This window comes from Columba livia, chromosome 11, assembly GCF_036013475.1.
Source record: "Columba livia isolate bColLiv1 breed racing homer chromosome 11, bColLiv1.pat.W.v2, whole genome shotgun sequence".
Classification (NCBI taxonomy): Eukaryota; Metazoa; Chordata; class Aves; order Columbiformes; family Columbidae; genus Columba; species Columba livia.
Window position 1 is genome coordinate 15,859,522 of NC_088612.1, and position 19,593 is coordinate 15,879,114.

General features: G+C 39.3%; 1 protein-coding gene across 4 annotated transcripts in view; it reads right to left on the reverse strand.

Annotated features, from left to right (window-relative positions):
• Window positions 1–337: 337 nt before the first annotated feature.
• Window positions 338–19,593, reverse strand: part of MTMR10 (myotubularin related protein 10) — a 44,237-nt gene continuing 24,981 nt past the window's right edge. For all 4 annotated transcript variants that reach the window (XM_065076088.1, XM_065076087.1, XM_065076089.1 and 1 more), the window contains 11 exons: window positions 13,112–13,202; window positions 10,536–10,710; window positions 10,028–10,115; window positions 9,782–9,870; window positions 8,680–8,810; window positions 8,485–8,554; window positions 8,224–8,294; window positions 7,191–7,360; window positions 5,697–5,867; window positions 4,636–4,818; window positions 338–4,112 (listed from right to left, as the gene is read on the reverse strand). In XM_065076088.1, the coding sequence (XP_064932160.1) occupies window positions 3,513–4,112; window positions 4,636–4,818; window positions 5,697–5,867; window positions 7,191–7,360; window positions 8,224–8,294; window positions 8,485–8,554; window positions 8,680–8,810; window positions 9,782–9,870; window positions 10,028–10,115; window positions 10,536–10,710; window positions 13,112–13,202 (1,839 nt within the window). In that variant the 3' untranslated portion in view covers window positions 338–3,512. The remainder of the gene's footprint in view (window positions 4,113–4,635; window positions 4,819–5,696; window positions 5,868–7,190; window positions 7,361–8,223; window positions 8,295–8,484; window positions 8,555–8,679; window positions 8,811–9,781; window positions 9,871–10,027; window positions 10,116–10,535; window positions 10,711–13,111; window positions 13,203–19,593) is intronic.

The following is a 19,593-nucleotide window of genomic DNA, read 5'->3' on the forward strand; positions in this document are numbered from 1 at the left end:
GCACCTTTTAATTGCAATAACCATAAAACAGCTGTTGTGCTGACCAGGCACATTTGCAAGGCCCCTTGTGCACCAACCTGCAAAGCTTTTGGTACAAAGTGTTTGGTTTCTGGCTTACACCTCTCTCCAGGGAGCAGCAGTTCAGCTATCCATCTACTTTGTTCAATGGCCATACAAACGGAAGACACTGTAATAGAATGTTGAAATAAGATCATTTGCACATTTTTTTATTAATTATCTTTCTACAGCCCAGTGTCCCTGCTTTTCTTGGAAAAAACAAACACACCCCAGCACTATTTTTTTTTTGTTAGAGAAAGCCAAAGAAAACGACCTGAAGTTCACCGTGCAAAGGTATGAACTTTTATTTAGTCTAATTTACTTCACATTCACAACTCAGCATCAGGATTTTATAATCTTCCTGGCACTGCTACTTTACTCAGTAAATCATTATCAGGCACAAAGGGTTTCATTTCAGTTAAAATAGTGAACTCTAAAGCATCACAGCAACAGCATTAGAAACCTACTGCCTAGAGCAATTTGAGGTACAGATTTCTGTCACTTATGTTAGAGGTAAATTTTAAGATTTTGTCCTTTGCTTAAATATATGTTAGATTTTTTTTGGTTTTGATGTCTCTCCATCCAAGAGTAAGCCACAACCTTTGCCCCAGGTGCTACAATTTCATGAGAAACACAAGGCAGTTAACGCCGAAGTGGTATTGCAGGCAGGTGCACATTAAAGTTGCGTGCAGGCCTGGGTATACACATACACCAACACACACTTCTCAATGCGTTTCTGGAATGGAAAAAAATTCCTTGATACATGGCAGTAAACGGTAAATAGAGCTGTACTGCCATGATCACTAAGTCTACAGTAAGCTCCACCTCGCAGCAATTAATGACGCTGCAGGTCATTTTAACCGTATCAACCAACGTTCCCTATTCCACCGTGTGGTTTACAGTGTAGTACAAAAGTCATGATATAACAGCCAGTAACAGCCAAAATAGTGCACGTTTTCTAGAAACAGACAAAAAAGAAGCTTCTTAGTAGTTTTTCTACTCTCGCAACACCAAAATGGCATTAACAGTATCTTGTTTTAAATGGTGAACAGAAGTTAAAATTTGCAAATGTGTACATATATACACACACACATATATATACAGCTGTATGTCAGTATTCTGTACACAGACGTTAAAGATATGTACTCACACCCAAAATTGCTTTTGAAAGTTACTAAAGATGTTCAGAGCAGTCCCTACTGAGTATTGATAAGGCAACTGTGTAGACTGGAGAATACTTTAAAATTAACATTTAGTACCTGTCTTTCAAAAGTAAATTAAAAAAACTAGGATGTTTAACTGCAGAGGAAGAAACAACATCTGCAGGCACACATGCACAGACAGACAGACAGACAGACAGCAGCTGTGCATGTTCTGCAGCAGGCAAGGCTGTGTGAGCACAGGGCAGCAGAACCTGGTCCCCTGGCCCGGGACAGCGGGGGCAGCTCCTCCCTTCTCCCAGCTCACCGCCGGCACAGCCTCTGCTTGCCCAACTCCCTGCTTCAGCTGGCTAATAGTCCTTCTTACGTCTGTTTGGCAAAACAGATATTTAGACAGGTTTTGTTTATTATAAAGGCATATTATTTTTAACCCCCTCCCATGCTATACATATAAAATAGAAAGACCATCTGCAGCATCTGTACACATCTTAGAAGTGAAATGTAAAAGTGTCTGAAATTTCCTTATAAAGACATCCTGCTTAAATATAGTACCCTTTTTTTTCCCCCAAAGGGTACTAGCCTAGATTTTATTTTTTTTTTTTAATTCCACCAGCTGCCTGTGTGGAGTAATTTATTTACACATTTTTGGTACCTTTAAACCAAAAAAGTTATACTTTTAAGGGGAAAAAAAACCAAAGACGACAACACCATAGTTTTAAAATTGGTACCAAAAGAAACTAAGCACACAGGTTGAGGTCTTTTAAGTCAAGTATCAGGCAGTAAAGCAGTAAGCTAATGAAAAACAAAAATCACAAAAGCAAACTAATACAAACACTTGAATAATGAACAAATTGGATGACTGCTCCAGCAAGCTCGTAAATAAAAACAACTAGTTTGTGGACCATTTAACATGTTCAGACCATCTTGCAGCATAATTAGGCAATTGAGGTGATTACACGTTTTTTCCTCACAAACAGTTGGCCAGAACCCATCTGGCATTATGTCACAACACGCATGTACGTGTCCCCACGCAGACGCACATGTGCACATGCACGCACACACACCACTCGGCCTCTTTGCATAAAAATAGGTTTTCGGGGGTCTGGTTAGTTAAAAGAAGAAGTCTGCACCCCCCATTAGCTCACCTTTGCAATGGAACTGCCCACTTACCCACCAAACCAAACACAGGGGAGAAAGCCGTGTACCCAGCACCCCCCAACGGCTCTGCCCAGCAGGTAGTTCTTAGTCTGGACAAACAGAGTCCTGTATGCACTGGACATCGAGCACCAACCTTGCACCTATAAGGCCACTCCAGATGCAAATTCTCTACAAGAAATACTTAAGCAATCTTAAACATCCAAAACCCACATTGTGAGTTGGGCTGTGCTGAATACCAGTTTTGTTTTACAAACAACTGAGGAGCTCCAAATCCTATCCCTCCCTGCCTTTTTTTAAACTGTATTATACTGTGTTTTATCATCATACAACTTTTTCTCCCCCCCTAACTAAGTGAGATGAGCTTCTAGTCTATCATGTAAGGCCTTTGGTGCCTTAACTTTGAGTCAGCACCTGAAGAGAGGTCAGCTGCGCCAGAGTAACCTTGCTACTGTTCCCTCCCAATTAAAGGCACTTCTAAAGCTACTACGATACAATATTGACAGTAAACGTTTTAAGGTTAACAGTGCATTGTCCTGAAACTGGTTCACGCTCATGTCGAAGAGCACAAATCTAATTGTTAACAAACACATTTTGGGGAGAGAAAGAAAAAGGAATGCCCCCGCCAGATACACACAGGGTGATGAAGTCACAGATCATTAGTATGTATGTATGCATATATGTATTCTTCCTGAAGAGGCAATCTGATAAGAGAGCTTGTTCTGAGAATTCAGCTGTTGGTCTGTGTCCACTGCACCTAACTACCGTCATTTGCCAGGCGGTTTTGACACAAGAGTCACTTCAGTCACTGTCTGGGAAAAAGGTATTTCAAGCAGAACCCTCATTAATGACCAGACCAAGCCTTTCAATTAGCTAATGTAATGCTCCATCGCATATAATGAGCCAAACCACAAAAATACAGAAGGAATTAGGGACCAGAAGGCCTAGTAGATGAGAACTACAAAATTGTGCGATTTGAAGCATGACTCGCTCTGCTTTTAAATATTTGTGCAAAACTTACGTAATGTTTGTATAGAAAATTATTACAGCTTTCAATGCCGCATTTAGCTAGCAGTGTTAACTTAGAAAAGACAAAATGATATGCTGTATTCTCCCCAACCTTTAAACTGTCACATCGTCTCAGTCTTCATTTGCAAGCGTCTCAGTGGATAGCCAGATTTTGGCACCACTTAAAAATTTGCTTAAAGGCGTTCCCAGAATGCTCCGTCTGCACAGGTTCCCTACAGGAGAAAATGGGAATGAGGAGGAGAGAAAGTCGGGGGCCTCAGAGGTATCATTTAAATGACGTGCTCTGAAGTACATCCTGCTTTGATCCAGTTCCGAGCAGTTGCCTTGCACAGAAGAGTTGCTTTTGTGCTGCCGAAGGTTCCGGTTTAACGTGTCTACTTCATCTGCCAGCAAAGAAACTTTGTGGAAAGCGGTGATGAAGCCACCATGATTAATCTGGGCCTCAGGAACCCAGCGGAAGTAGCACAGTTTCCACAGTTTTATTTGCGTTCCAGAGATGCGGGGTAGAATCACGCCGTGCAAATCAACAGGCTTGGCAAACCAGTCTCTGAAGTACTGTTCCATACTGTTACTCTGACTCTCTGTTTGTTGTAAAAAGTCTGGTTTCAGTTTTAGAATCAGAGAGTTTCTTCTTGGAAGGAACTCCTGCTCACTGATGATTCCATTTTTTAATGCTGGGGGGACGCCTCGCAATGTGGAGCTGTAGTTTTTCTGCAGAAAAAAAAATACTGTTAATTTTCAAGGTTTATGCTCATTCAAATAGCAGATTTCCCTGACCTGCTAGCATGCACCATCCAGAGAACATGATGTGACCGTTAAACGGTTCTGAGCTTCTGAGTCCTTACTGTAGGGCTCACAGGGCAGAAAGTGTGGCCACCTGGGGCCTTTAAAAAGAAATACAAGTTTCCTAGACTTTCTAAAACAATGAATGATTGAATTAGTCAGCATTCACTGCAAAGACCTGACCACCCTGGGGGAAAAAGGAGGCGTATCATCACTTTTCCAGGGTTGAAATAATGCAAATGTTAGCAGTGAGCTCACCCGTATCCGGAAATGTCCTGGAGCACAAGGCTCAACAATTTACATCTGTACTTCTACAGAAAATAATTTCTTTAGGCTGGGAATCTAAGAGAATTAATGTTCCTGTTGCTGAGGGTGTAAAATGCTATGTAACAGTACATTTTTATGCATCAATGCCTTATGGTTAAGCACAGATTGCCATCACTATAGTTACCTTTGAGCGTTTAAAACTTTTCACAGCTCCATTGTGTACGCACGGCGCGCTCTTTCCAATATACAGAGGGTTGTGAAAGAGCAGGCGATCCCTGCTTGTAAACTGAAGAGACCAGTCCCAAACACAAGGAAATCTGAGGCCTTTCTCATCACCCAGCTGAATATTTTTGCTTATGGCAAATTCCTGCAACATTCAGACATATTAAAAATCAAACAGAACAAGCTTATTCACACATCTTAATTATAAATTAGTGCGTAACTACTGGGCAAAGACGAGCAGCGATATCATTAAGAGGTGGTTGCAGATCGAAGCACCAGAGCAGCAAGACAGTCTGCTGCTGGAGAAACAGCTGGACCCTGGGTTTCATTTGTGCGATGCACAGGCAGAACCAATGCTTACTTAGCAAAAATTACTTTTAAAAAATGTTTTTTGTTCATTTACTCCTAAACCCCGCGAGCTGTTACTTTTAAGAATACACTAATGGTTCCTCAGTGCTCTACTTCTCTGTAAGGCAGCTACCTACCCCTTTAAAGGGAAAATATTTAACAAAATAACTAAGTTCTACTTTTATCAGCCATCGAATGTTTTCTACACACAGTTCTGATAAGCTCCAGTTCTCAAAAACAAATTTAGGTGTTCAGTTTTCTAAATGTCTTCATTGGGCATTAGTATTTGAACTTCGCACAGTCTTCTTCCAACTTTTTCAACAACGTAAACAATTATGTCAAGAGATTTCAAAGTTTGCCTGAAGTGTGAAATTCTGTTTCTTGCCTGTCATTCTACTTTATCAGTTCCAGATATAAATCTGTTTCCTAGAGGAGGACAAATAATAATCTACAATAACAATGCTTTTCTAGAAAATATAAAAAAGAAATTCAATAGACTTTCCTCTCGTATAGTTCGTTACATCTATGCAAACATCACCTGATCACATTCATCTGGGGAGCTGAATATTTTGCCCCGAACAGAGTGTGACATTTGGAAAACCACAAAGGAATACCACTGAGCTGAGGTGCTGTTATTTCCAGAAGAAAAAAGTAGGTGTAACACTTCATACTCACAGTGCTTTCCTTTACGCGCTGGTGAGGACAATTGAAAAGGAAGGTGCCAAACAAAGAGATGCGTGCGCTGTCGTACAGTATGGTCAAGTACACTTCAGAAAACTCAAAGGCTGCTGGGTATTGTTCTAGCAGCTGCCAAACACAGTCAAGAAACATCAAGAATAAAGGAGACTGGGAAAAGAAACAGAGAATTATCGAAGTTAACATAAGCTTGTCCCAGCTCATACCAATTTCTTTGCAGTTAGTGCTCCATTAGAGTTTTTAGCTATACCTCTGGTACATTCCCATTAGGGTAAACTTGGACTAAATCTGCAGTACTTCACGTTTTATGATTTTATGCAACTGTAATACCCTCTATTCCTGTCCAGCCACTTTCACCAACATCCATGGCGACTGCCTTTCTCAGCATGATCTTTGCACAGCTTTCTCTTCTGTCTAAGAAGCCAGTCAGTTCTTTCCTGGGCTCTCTTCATACTCACCTAGCTGCAAAAACGCTTTCTGCCATCTTGCATGTCCCTCATCATTCCAAATTAGTGCTTGTATGCGCCTCCCTTACTACCTGGCCTTATTTTCAACATGTATATGCTTCCCTCATGCTTGAAATGACTGGAGAGCTTATGATTATCTTCTCATTACGCTTTCTAGCTCTTTCCACAGTGGCCCATGAATGGCAAAAGTATAAACTATCATTTATATAAAGTTTTAGAAATATTTTCCCAGTTTTTCTCTTCTGTAGATCCTTTCCTAGGGTCAAAACATCTGCTTTCTCATTATTTCTCCCCTTGGTATTTCAGTTTCTTTATCCCCTCATGCATTCTCTCTGCTTAGTGCTCAGTGCCCTCAGTGTGTTGGCTCCGCTCTCTGGGGCTGTCGCTTGTGTGTAAATCTTGGGCACTGTCCCTGAAAAAGGCTGCGAACCTAGGGTCTGCTGTTTGTGCAACTGCACTTACAAGTCTCTCCTTCACAATGTGGAGGCCAAACGAGATCAGCTGGAAATAGTGAAAATCAAGCACTATGTTACCCTCCATAAATCTATTTGGCAGCTGTGTATCAGTTCATAAAGCTGCCGTGCTTCTCTACCAGCCCAGTACTTCCAAAAGTATCGCACACTGCATTCAAAATAAGGAGGATGAAAACAGATTCCCTTGGTAAAACAAACATAACAACCAGCCCTGTCCAAACCCACTCCTAGCCCCCTTTTACTTCGATTTAAAATGTGGGCTGTGCTAGCATTTGTAACAGTGGCACCTTTCCATGTATAACACTGAAGCCAAACATAAAAACCCAGCAACACTTGATTGCACCTGATTCTCAGATGGCTACAGAGGATAAAGAACATATAACTCTATCCTGGACAAAGACTCATTTTCTTTGACATTAGTTTCATGAGATTTGAAAGCATTAAAAAATACTTATAAGATTTCCATGTGAATAAATGTTCAGGCTCATATTAACCAGATAGTGTTATCACAAACAAAAACTATTCATTTTTACCTCTTTGTCAGATCTCTTTAAGTGGTTACACCTATCTAAAAACTGATATCCTGCCATGACCCATTCCTTCTGTATTAAGCTTTGAAATCCAACAATTGTTCGGAAATAGGGATCCAGCATGATTTGAATGAGAGAAGCAGTAAGACAGCTCAGGTCCCGTCCCTCTTCCTCTGTGAATAACATACAGAATGTATGAGATACAGAAGGTATATATGCACATATACAGAATTAGATCTCAAAGAGCAAAAAGTGGCAACTAGGTCTAGTGTTTTTCTTCACATTTCTTTTAAAACATGCGTTTTGCTGCTGGAATTGTTCTCCTAGTTTAAAAAAAAAAAACAAAAATACCAATTTTTTTTTTTTAATACTAAGACTCATACTATAGAAAAGGTTCCTGCAGTATCCAGCACAACCATCAAGAACAAAATACCCACCAAACACCTGGTATTTAAACCAAGACGTGCTGAAAAGGAGGGTGTTCATGTTGCTGGAGATTTTAGACATATTTTCCCCCCAAAACAGTTTTCGTAAGGCCATTATATATGGCATGTGTGATCAGGTCTTGTAAAAATTATAGAAATTGCAACATTTCTGATTGTGATATGAGCAAGTTTTCCAGTGTCTTTTTTTTTTTTCCTGGAATATCTGTTTGTTCTTACACAACTCCAGCCACTGCTAGTGAAATACTTCTGTATCTAGGACCTCTGAATAAAACTAGGTAATAGCCTAATTAAAATTAGGCATTAGCCTAATTAACACAGGACCAAACTTCATCCTGAAGCTTTGATTCTAGCACATCATTACGAGGGTAAAACCCACAAAGACACAAGTGACATATTTCTTTGATGCTACAGACTGTACTACATTTCAGTTACATAACAAAACTATTTTCCTTTCTCGTTTCTCAAATGCCTAAAATATTTAGAAGCAATGAGGTTGATGTATAAAGATTACAGTTGATTTTATCTAAATGCGTTTATCTGCACTATCATACTAATGCTAAGAATTACAGCATACTATATGGTTGCATTACCTTGTAGAATTACAGAGACGTGCTTACACTCCATCATATATACAAGCTCAGCAGAATGCTTAAGAAATGACCTAGACAGGAAAACAGTGTACAACAGTTAATATAACAGGTTCACGCTCTAGAAGAAAAGAATATTTGGGCTATCTATAATTACCTAACTCATATATTGAAACAGAGAATCCTTCAACTGATTCACTGCTTATTTACACTGGGGAAAGTTTTTCACATCTCATTAACCATCATTTTATTAATGGTACAAACCTAATATACTCTAACCAGTGAGTATTTTCCAGTGAGGACAGCCACTTCTCTTCAGTTTCTTCAAAGGGCTCTGCAAGAAGGAAAGTGATTACCTTGCAGATCAACATCAAATAACTATTCCTGTTAGCCAGATGTATTAGAATTTATTGTATTTCAAGAAAATAACCACCATGAAAGACGGACAGTCCAGCGTACCGTTAACACACAGCTGTTTGAGCTTGATGTGTGCAGCCTGGATTTCCTGGATGTTGGGGAGACACTTGTCCAGATCGGATTTGTAAACGTCACTTCTCAAGGGATGACTTCGAGTTATTGCATTGCAAATCCTAAGTAAGAAAAAGAGTCAGCTATTTTACCCTTGGAGAAGAGAGAAAGTCTTTCAAGAAACATGCCACAGTCTTTGACTGCAAACAACTCAAACATGCACCTGATTTAAAAAAATAATCTAGTTTCTATTCAGGAGATATATTGCTCCTGCCACCAAGCTGACTCAAATATTTTTGGTATCTGCTAATTACAAAACAAAAAAATAGAAACACTGGATCATTAAAACAACACATCTGGGGAATGCAAATCTGAGGCTGACTTACAGTTAAATAGCTCTATTCATTTTTTAATCTTCCACAATTTTTAGTAAGACTTATCTATGCTAAATAAACAGAACGTATATAACTTTTATAAAGCCAAGAAATCTGACAGGGCTTCAAATAAAACTCAGACCTCCAGCCTAAAACAGACATTGCAAGTGTTTGAACTACTACGAAAAGTCACCCTACACATTAAATCAAAGAACAAAAAATACCAAGCTAGTAAACTACTTAAGCAAGGCTCTAAATGCCTTCATCTTCCATCAAGGACAGTGAACAACCAATATTTCACAGAAATACCATGTGCATTGTGGCGCTAAATCTCTAGAACTGTGCTTCCCAATGCCACCAATAAACTGATTTTTACATTGTCTTGCTGCAACAGGTAAGAAAACCTCCACCAACGTAAGTTGTATTACAGCAACACCAATAGAAAATACTAAGTCTGATCCTTTTATCAATAAATTTGGTCATTTGAATGATGAGCCGTCTAAAAAATAAACATCCCTTAAAATCTGAAAAATTATTCAATATTTGAAATTGAAGCAGACCTTGAATAGAAATTGTGCCACAACTGGATTCAGAGAACAGTTTCTCAAAAGCTATTGCCCTACAACATCATGAAGCAAGAACTGCTGCTCTGTGTTACACAGTCACCACTTTTGTTGCCTTATGCAACTGATTACAGAATAACATAACTAATAACTTACCTTTGATCAATTCTTCTTTGTTGCAACACATCTTTAATGTTGGCCATTCTTACAAGGGCACTCCCATTAGGGTGATTCCAGGACCATAACTAATATGGGAAAAAAACCACAAAATAATGCAGGGTAGTGTAATTCCATAGACTTTATTTTTCTTAATGCTATACGCAAAACTATGCTAACTGGCAACGTATCTTAAAGATTCATATTGTATGATGATAACAGTAACAGAATAAAGACTACACTTACTGGCATTCGTCTCCCAATAAAAGAGTAGGAGTATAGCTTGAGGTCTTGATCTGCTAAGGAAGATGGAACCACAAAATATTCTGGAAGGCTTGGGGAAAAAAATATGATACAAAAGGTTATTTTTCCATAAGTATTTTACCAGATTTTCTCTTGTTGCAGTGCTGTCTTACCAACTCTGATAAACTGTAATGCACCCGCCTATAATACCACAGCACTAACTGGTTGTCCTGTCTTTGTGATCTTACATATCATTGATACAGCTCAGATGTATTTGTTCAGAAAAGTGTGTGTTTTAGAGGGAAATGCAAAAGCGTGAAAGCAACAGATGCCAAAAGATGCCATTTCATTTAATGCCAACACTTGCAGGATCTTTCAGCTGAGAGCCTCTCCACAGAGCGGCATATTTACAAGGTGAAGTGCTCCATTAGATAGGATGGAGGCTTTACAGACAGGAAAAAACAGTGTGATCATCTTGTTTTCTTCTGCTTGTGTTATAAGAGAAACTTACCAAGTAGATATCATATAACCTTCATTGACTGAACAGACTCTCCACTCCGATGCACCTGTCCTTTTGATTTCTCTGTCCCAATCAGAGTATGTTTCAAACAAAGGTGTCTGCTGACCGCTGGCACTGCCGCCGCCGCCACCACCACCTCCTGGGTCTATTCCATTCACCTTCTTTGCTAGGAAAAGAAAATTCATCAATGCACATTTAAAAAAGAAAAGAGAAAAACAATCAAGCTCTTCATCTTTCTAATCACAAGTATTACAACAGATCGGTGATTTAATGACAGCTTGGGGATACATGAAGATGTAAATGCATTTTTTCCTGCAATTTCATCAGAGGGGCTACATAAAATTGGTATGTTGTACTGCTTGACAGAAAGCAAGCCGTAAGAACACTCAGGAAGGAATGCTATCTTCAGTCACAGGATTTCTCTCTTCAACGTGCTGAAGTTGGCGATGTTTTAAAAACATGAAACCTTCATAGGCTACCCTTTAATGAGGTACCTTATGAAGACAGCAAAATAAAACTTGTATCAATTAAACAGCTTTTACTTAAAAATTCCTGCTGTAGTAACAGCAAATAAAATAAATTGAAGGCCAGGTTAAAATATATATCTATATATATATTTATTAATACACCCACACTATAAGATAGCCTACCCTTTTGTGGCTAGGGACCAAGAAATGGATATAGTGTGTTATTAATACAGAAGGATCTCCTCTGCTGGGCATTGTTTAGGAGCCAAGGAGGCAGTCAGCTGTGTCAAAGGAGACTACATTTTGTTTCTTGACACTTGGAAGTAAATTTTTCGATGACAGTGAAATAAACTGCAGCTCAGGCCTAGGACCTCCCCCATGCAAGCTGCCAGCATTAGCAAGGGGCTGTGAAGGCGTGTGTGCCTGCCCAGACAAAGCAGAGCGCAGCGTCAGGCCTCCGCTGCGACCGCAGCCGCTGGGCAGCTGCTACTTTCTGTGTCTTTCAACTTCACCCTTGCATTCGTACTCAGACTACCTATGTTTTTCCAAAGAAAACTGGACTCAGAATGAAGTAGTCATTCAAAGACAGTATACAGAGAAATATGCTTTTTTTTTAAAAAAAATAAAGGTTATAATTTTACTGTTCAATGGCAGGATATATTATTATTAAATATAGCCTAGGAAAAAATGCTCTACATATATACCAGAGAAATGCAGGCTCTTTATGTTCCTCAAAAAGCACAAAGACAGTATTTCAACTTCTACTTTACTGGGACCAGCTGGGATGCAGAGTGATAAACCACAGTGCTGGAACTGTAAGAGCAAAGGCAGAGATCTATGCTACAAACACCAGGGATAACACCACCACCACCCCAACTCTAACCAAAGTATTTCAAACTGTCTTCTCCAGCATCTGCAGCACAGCAGAACAACTACCCTTTGCCATTCTGGTCTGCTGCTCCAAGGGAACATTGTTTACCCACCTTATGGAATTCTTCCACTAGGTATTTTTCCATACAGCAAACGGTATTTTACGGACAGAGTAAAGGCAATTTTGTAACAACCTAACATTTTGCTCACACTCCAGTTTAACTTTTCATTGTAATTTCATCTGCAAATTGGCTTCCTCCCTCTTACTTTATAATGCTGAGGTACATGGACCTTAATAACCACCCAAGTTTTATCGGGTAAGAAATTATGTGTAATTATGTGTGCAACATAATCACGTGCACACTTAATTCTTGTGCATGCACAGGGCATTCATGTAGGCACCTGCACGAAAAATACTCATTTTTGTGCAAAGTTGAAGGCCTGAGCTCATAATTCCACAACATTCAAATTTTGTAACAGGCAGATCAGTGGTTTCTAATGCCAGCTGCTGAGTAAATATTTCAGTACCACAGAACTACATCAATGGCACTTTCTCTATCTGGAGGCTTGTTACGCTAGAACTGATGGTTTTCAGCTGTGTATTGGCTGGGGAACACTAAGCAGTGACCGCACAGCATTACACTAGAAATCAAGTTCCAAAGGCATCTTTTTCAGGCTTACCTAACTGACAAGGTTCAGTTGGAGATTGGCCTTGAGCAGAGAGGGTGTGCTCCAACTCAGCAGGGGTGGTGGAGGTTTTGAGTGGTAAGAACTGCCTAGTAAGCCTCTAGGAAAGAAGGTTTGGAGTCCCAAGTTGCACAAATCCTCCTGCAATACCACCAGAAGAGAAACTTATTCCCAAAAGAAGGGCAGGTGAACAAGCCTGCCTGATGGGAGATTAGCTGGGTACCTACAGTACCAACATAGACATAAAATAGGAGGATCGAAGCGTGAACTGAGAAATATGGGTATTCATGCTGACATAAGTGCTGACATAAGTAGTTTTGTTTTGTTTCAGACAGGAAAGACATTTCTTTTGATTTTGGTCATTAATGTCTCTCACAACATATGACTTATAACCAAAAGTAAGAGCTTGGGTGCAGGGCAAGCCAATTTTACTACCCCTGGAGAAAGCTTCAAATGCTTTTTGCCATTGTTTCTAGACAGAAATCTTACTAAAATTACATATTATGGAACAGGAAAAAAAAATCAGAATACTTGTATACTTACCTGGATGATGATATATTTCCCCAACATACTCAAATGCAAAGAGAAGCTGAAGATCTGTTGGCTGAGAATAATGAGCTATTGCAAGGCACACCTAGGAAAGAAACATTTATTACTGTTATTTATAGATATAAAATGTATTGCCCTCAAAAATGACAGTGTGAAATATGCAGAGCAAAAGTTAGAAATCAGTCTTCTCATGTTTTATTTCCATATTTCATTAGAGAGGACTGAATTATATGGTTAAACATGCTCATATTTGCCAACAGACCATTACTGCAGTCATAACAGGTGAGTCCATGACCACCTATCAAGAATGATTAACTGATAAGGGGGGACTGAGCTTTTACAAGAAAGGTCCGACTGCAAGAGGCACCTCTAGACTGGATTCTCTGTATCAGCAGAGACAAGCGAGGACTGGAGCTACGGAGCCGTGCCTGCCCACCTGCACACAGCAGGAAGGAGAACAGAAATATAAGAGCGTAACATTCTTGGTGGTGAGCACAGTACAGCAAAATTCCATTTCTAATTGGCCTTTTGATTTATTTTTTTTTTAATAAAGAGCACTTATCAATGCAGCACAAGAACGTAAGAATAGCCATACTGACTCAGTTCAAAAGGTCCAGCCTCAGCCTCTGCTCCCGACAGTGGCCAGCAATCCACATCCAGACAAGAAGGTAAAAACAGAGCAAGCATATACTTAAGTCTTACCACGGCATTTTTCAACGGTTCACAGTTCAGGCACTTGCTGAACTAAAATCTGGTATCAGACAATATTCAACACCGTTTGACAGATACTTCTTCTACAAATTTGTCAGTTTAGCCAAGAGGTTTTTGAAGTGCAACTTCTTTTTACAAAAGCCCTGTTGGTTCTTCCCTAAAGTATCTTATTTAACCAAAAATTTGTACCTAATTACTTTCTAATTATCTTATCCACTAATTGACCCCATATAGGTATCAGGCCTACCAGTGTGCACTAAGCAAAACACAACCTTCAAAAACCTCTGCTCTTGGAAGGGAAAACTAGAGGTTGCTCTTTGAAAATGTCCAGAACCTACATCAATCCTGCATCTCATTAAGTGATATTCCAAAATTATGAAGGGCATTCATTAATATAAATAAAAAGCAAATTCTTCAGTAATAAAGAACAGCTTTTCCCCTGAGTTACTTGGAAATAAGTAACTGAGAGTAGGAGATGCTTTCTTCATATTAGTCACTTGGTATTCTGTCAGCTGAACAGCAGGTCAAAGATTCTCCATCAATCTATTTCAATAAAAATTGAATTTTTAAGGTAGGACTTTTGGCCAAGTATGGGGGAACTACAGCTAATTAAACACACCAATAATCACCTCCTTCCCAGTCCCCAGCTCATCTTGAGAAATGAAACATCAGCCAAACTTTCCAACGGTAGCAAGAGGTCAGCTTCATTCCATTTTGGCCTAGTCCTTACAGGTTCTGCCCCAGATGACTGGATTTCATTCACAAGAGGAAGCCACCCATACCCTCTCAACACCTGCAGGTTTACAGCAAGCTCCAACACTGCCTCTGACAACGTGATGCATGAATCAGGTTTAACCAGGCTGAGTCACGAGCCCTGCCCTGGGAAGGGAAAGGCAGCAGAGATTTCAAATGAGAAATGCATCCTCAGAACAGCAGAGATTAACTTGGGGCACAAGGAAGAGTCTTGCCTAAGTCTTCACATTTTTTGTGACAGTCTTGGGACCAGCATCACATAAGTAACTGGTTTTCTACCTGTCTAAATTGTTCATTTTGGTAGAACCTGAAGATTATTAAAATTAAAGAGTGCAGCAGACGGTTTAGGATTAGACACTAGACTTCAAATACAGTCAAGCTTTACTAGCCTTTGTCTCTCTAAATGTGGATACTCACTAACAAATACAAAAGACGTGATGAAAAACCTAATATCTGGAAGAATCAAATTCAGGAAGAACAACTGTCAAGTGGAGACTGGTACTGTTATTCTCCAAAGTTCAGGTCTTCATCTCGAGTGTTTAGCTTTGCCTCCTTCCCTCAGTATTTGCTATTCCATTTTACTAAAACGTACTTGCCTTATCTCTAAAGAAAATATTCAATACAAAGGAGGTTATAAAACACAAAACTGTTCTATATGTCCAGATACAGAAATTCCATGTGAAAAAGTTTTAAATTAGGGACATAGTAAGTTCATATTATTACCACCTAAGATTTTCCCATTTTTTTTCCCTTCCCTTCAACTCTCCATGACTATATTTGGCAACATGTTGACACAATTTATTCACTGTTTAGCTGGTTTGGATATTATTTTGAAAAACATTTTGTGCATCCAAGAAGTTGTTTTCTGTTAGTGAAGGGAAGTTTTCATATTATCACAGACACAGAAGAAAGATTTGCATGTCGCACAACTGAAGGAACGCTGCTACCGGCAGCATCGCGCCACAGGACAAACCTTGAGAGCTCTCGCATGCCACATTCCTCATGGAGAAAGTTATTGTACCTGTACTAGCTTGGATGCAGCACATATGGCATTATGAAACCTTCACCATGATTTTATTTAGTTCAGCTTTTGGTGGGGACATTCCTCACTGCTAACAAAACTAGTAATGACTGTAGACTAACTTAAGCTGATATTTTTTTTTTCCACAAACACTCCTCAACAAAAACAATCCTATCAAGTCTTAGAAGAACAGGTGCTTTACCTACTCTCCCCCCACTTTCAGTTCTACAATAAAACTGCAGAAGAAAATAGATGGCAAGACATTTGGGGGGGGTGGCACAGGAAAGGAATCCATCCCCTCTCCCTCCCAACAGTAAAAGCGGCACTGGGAAATAGTCTAGCATGATTCTTCAAATGAAAATCTCTAAGCTCGTTTCCAGGATTTAGTAAAACTTTTAATAAGTCCTATGAAGTAACTGGAAGCCATGCACATTTTACTAAATCTTGTGATTTAAGTGTACAAATCACAGCTGAAGAGGCCGGCTGTTCCATAATACTTGGCCTCTTCTCCCAGACTTCTTTTGCCTGTCATTCACAATGAAACAAAATGGAAATCTGTGTAGATACACATTTTTACTTCAGTTTTTCTATGTAATGTCTCACTACTGTAATCAATATTAACAGAGCTACTCCTCATCTTCATTTATGGGAGCGAGGGATGAAAGCCTTCTACTGTGCTCATCTACTCTCAAGGCTTGAGGATGAACTGCAGGACATTAAAAAAATTCCATTATGCTGCCAAGTAACACAACAGAAATACAGTAAAACCTATTTTTAAAAGCAGCAGCTGAAATCTCTGTCATTTACTTGCCAAATTTGAGAAGGAGAGTATGTGTGTGCTGTGTTAAGAGGGGTAAAATTGCAGGAGATGGTAAGCATTCAGATCCGGTTCCCAGAAAATATGAGACCAGAGCTGTACTTTTGAACCCAGCAGCTGAAAAATGCTCGCAGGTGTTCCACAGCACAGACATAACTCACAATAGCAGCTCTTGCCTGGGTGGAACAGTCCACCTGCAGATTACAATGCAGGTTTAGGACCTTTATTTCTGTTATTAAAAGAATATTTATCTTGCTTTTGTCTTCATTTTTACATTTCAGACAAATTCCACTCATATAGACACTAAACAAGTATTAAAGGCATACTCAGTTTATTCCTCACTAAATCCATAGAGCAGCTTTATTGTCTGAAAGTTTCAAAAGACAAGCACATTCCACAGATCTCAGCAGATTATCACCATGAGAAGAAAGCTCTTAAATTGGAGGACAAACATGTTTTATAGGAAATGTTCTCATATCAAACTGAAAAATGTTTGGTATTTTTGCCAATGTACAATTGTGTAAAGCTGAAGCTAGGCTCAGTCCAGTAACAAGAGAATAGACTGTTTGTTAGAAAGTTCATTTATTAAAAGAGTAAACACAATGGCTCTAATTATTTCGTAGTACAAAGGCCATTTCCCTATGTCAATGTCCCCTGTTCAACCCCTATCTGAGAAAAATAAACAGTACTTGCAGGGTAAGCCCTCCTCTTCTTCAACATGAATCTTACCAAAGATGAGAGCTTCAAAAAACTGCTCATGCTTTTGCAAAATCCCGTTTTGAACAGCCATGTTTAAGATGTGCTCAGCGTACCCCTGCATGTCACCTCCTTCCCGCGTCCAGGCTCCCGCTCCGATGCGCTCCCTGCTCCGGCAATTCCTGCTCTGAGCACACACCTGTGACACAGGTCACACACCCAGGACCAGAGCCAGCCCCACAGACACACCGTTTGTTCATCTTCCTGGGCAGAAGACTTCTTGGGAAAACAAGCTTTCAGGTAACAAGACTCTTAGCCCTAACCGTTGTGTGCATTCTCCTAGCTGCTAAGCTATCAGTTGTCTCATTGAGAACAGTGGTTTCTTCTATCTGTAGTAAGTCCAATACCAGCTATACATAATAGTTAATCTGGTTTAAGTACAAGTAACCCACACAAGAGAAAACAGTACAAGGGTTTCAGAAGCTAAGTAACTTTTTACGTATCAGAATCCTTGCTTGTACATGAACATTCTAAGTACAGCTTTCCTAAGCCTTAAGAGAAATATTAAAATATATTGCTATTTTTTAAAAAATACCTTTGGATAAGTTTACTTCTGAACAAAAAGTTTTCTTCACCCCCTCCAAAGACCATAAAGATAATATCTTCTCATGTGTTCCCAGTGTCTTGAGATATTACCAATTTTGTGATCTGTATAAACAATTAGAACAAAGTAATACAGAAGCTAGGGGGGGAAGGAAGACATTAGAAAGGGTCAGGATCGATTGTCCAAAACTCTCAGAGTTCCATACTACTCTTCATAACAACTAGGAAGAAACTGTTCCTCTCCGTCCCAAGCGTTATGACATGTGAGAAGCCTAGTTTTAACTGCACAGGAAACAAGATTTGAGATAAATAAATCTCCTTCTCTTTTGATTAAGCACATGCTTCTGAAACTGTTCTCATACTCATTTAAAAAAAGCTTCCTAAAAGAAAAGAACTGAGGGAGTTCCAGAAGAGAAAGGGACTGAGAAAATGGAGATCTATTTAGGAAACAGATTATAGGGTGTGTGCCACTCTGGGGCACTGCCAAGGTTCATATGCACGGTGAGGCAACACACTATCATCTAACAGTCCTAAGATCTAAAGCCTCACCTTGTCATACATTTTAATTGCTTAGTCTAATGTCAAGTATTGTAGTGGTGAGAATGAGCACGCATTTTCATTTTGACTGTTGTGATGTTTGGAACAAAATCATTCCTTTTCCTTTAAGGAATGTGAAATGCCGCCTCTTGCACACTGCCCGACTTCAGACTTCCCCAACTCGCTTCCCCATCCGCTGCTTCCTCCCACACCCATCTGGCTTTCCTTCCCTTGGACACTCTACAGCTTTATTTTAGAGACAAAACAGAATTAAACTGCTGAACAGTCACGAGTGTGAGCCTGCATTCCCTCTATTATTCCTTAACTCTTGTCTCCCAAATATCCATTAATAAAAGTGAGGAAGGAAATATTTACTGAACTGATTAATGTTGAGACAGTATTTTATTAGCATGTATCGGCTGCAACTAACATTGAAAGTATTTTTCTAACACAATTGATTTTTAAGCTTCTTCATAATAATTTACCCCAAAGTAAACTAATTCATTTCAAAATTCAATGTGTTCTTCCAATTTGTTTCTGTGCTAAGGTAGAGAAAAACACCTCTGAAAGTTGTACCAATATTACCCACACACCATGTCTATATGTGCAATCAAGTCAGTCAGACTGTCCACATCTGGAGCCTCAGTGCTTTCAAGCTGGGATCCTTCTTTTCACACTTGGTACCAGAGAGTCAGAATACTCTCAGTTCTAGTAAAGCAGCTTAATTAGAAAGGGTTATTCTCGCTTATGCCCTGTTCAGCAAACACAGAAGCTTCCTTAGGAACAGATTATGTTCTCTTTGCCAATATATATTTATGTAACTGAATGGTTTTGAGTATTTCCATTACATTCAAGGAACTATGCATGAAACAAATTACTCAACTGTATAAAGTTCTCCTCGTAACTACTCCGTATGTTTAAAGCTCATTTCAAAATAGTAATTATCAAGTGTATTGTTTTCATTTCATTAACTATTGCTCTAAACAGAACATTTGCGAGCAGCTGGCAACAAGTTAGAGACCTTTATACTCTCATAGTTCGAAGTGTGTATTTTAGTAGGTAGGTATTTCATTTTGACCTACCAGTGCTTTATCCATAGGATGATAACTCCTCTATATTACCAGGATGACATTCACTTAGAAATCTCCCTGCTCTGATTTGTATAGCTGACTGTATTTATGTAACGCTTGCTAAAGAACACTATTTATTATTTACAATGCACTAACATGCAGGTCTCTTGCTTTACAGAACAGAGGCTGTAATCCTACCTGTCACATCACTTTCCATTCTACTTATTTTAAAAACAAGTGAAAAAAGCCTTATTCAAAAACACTTCCA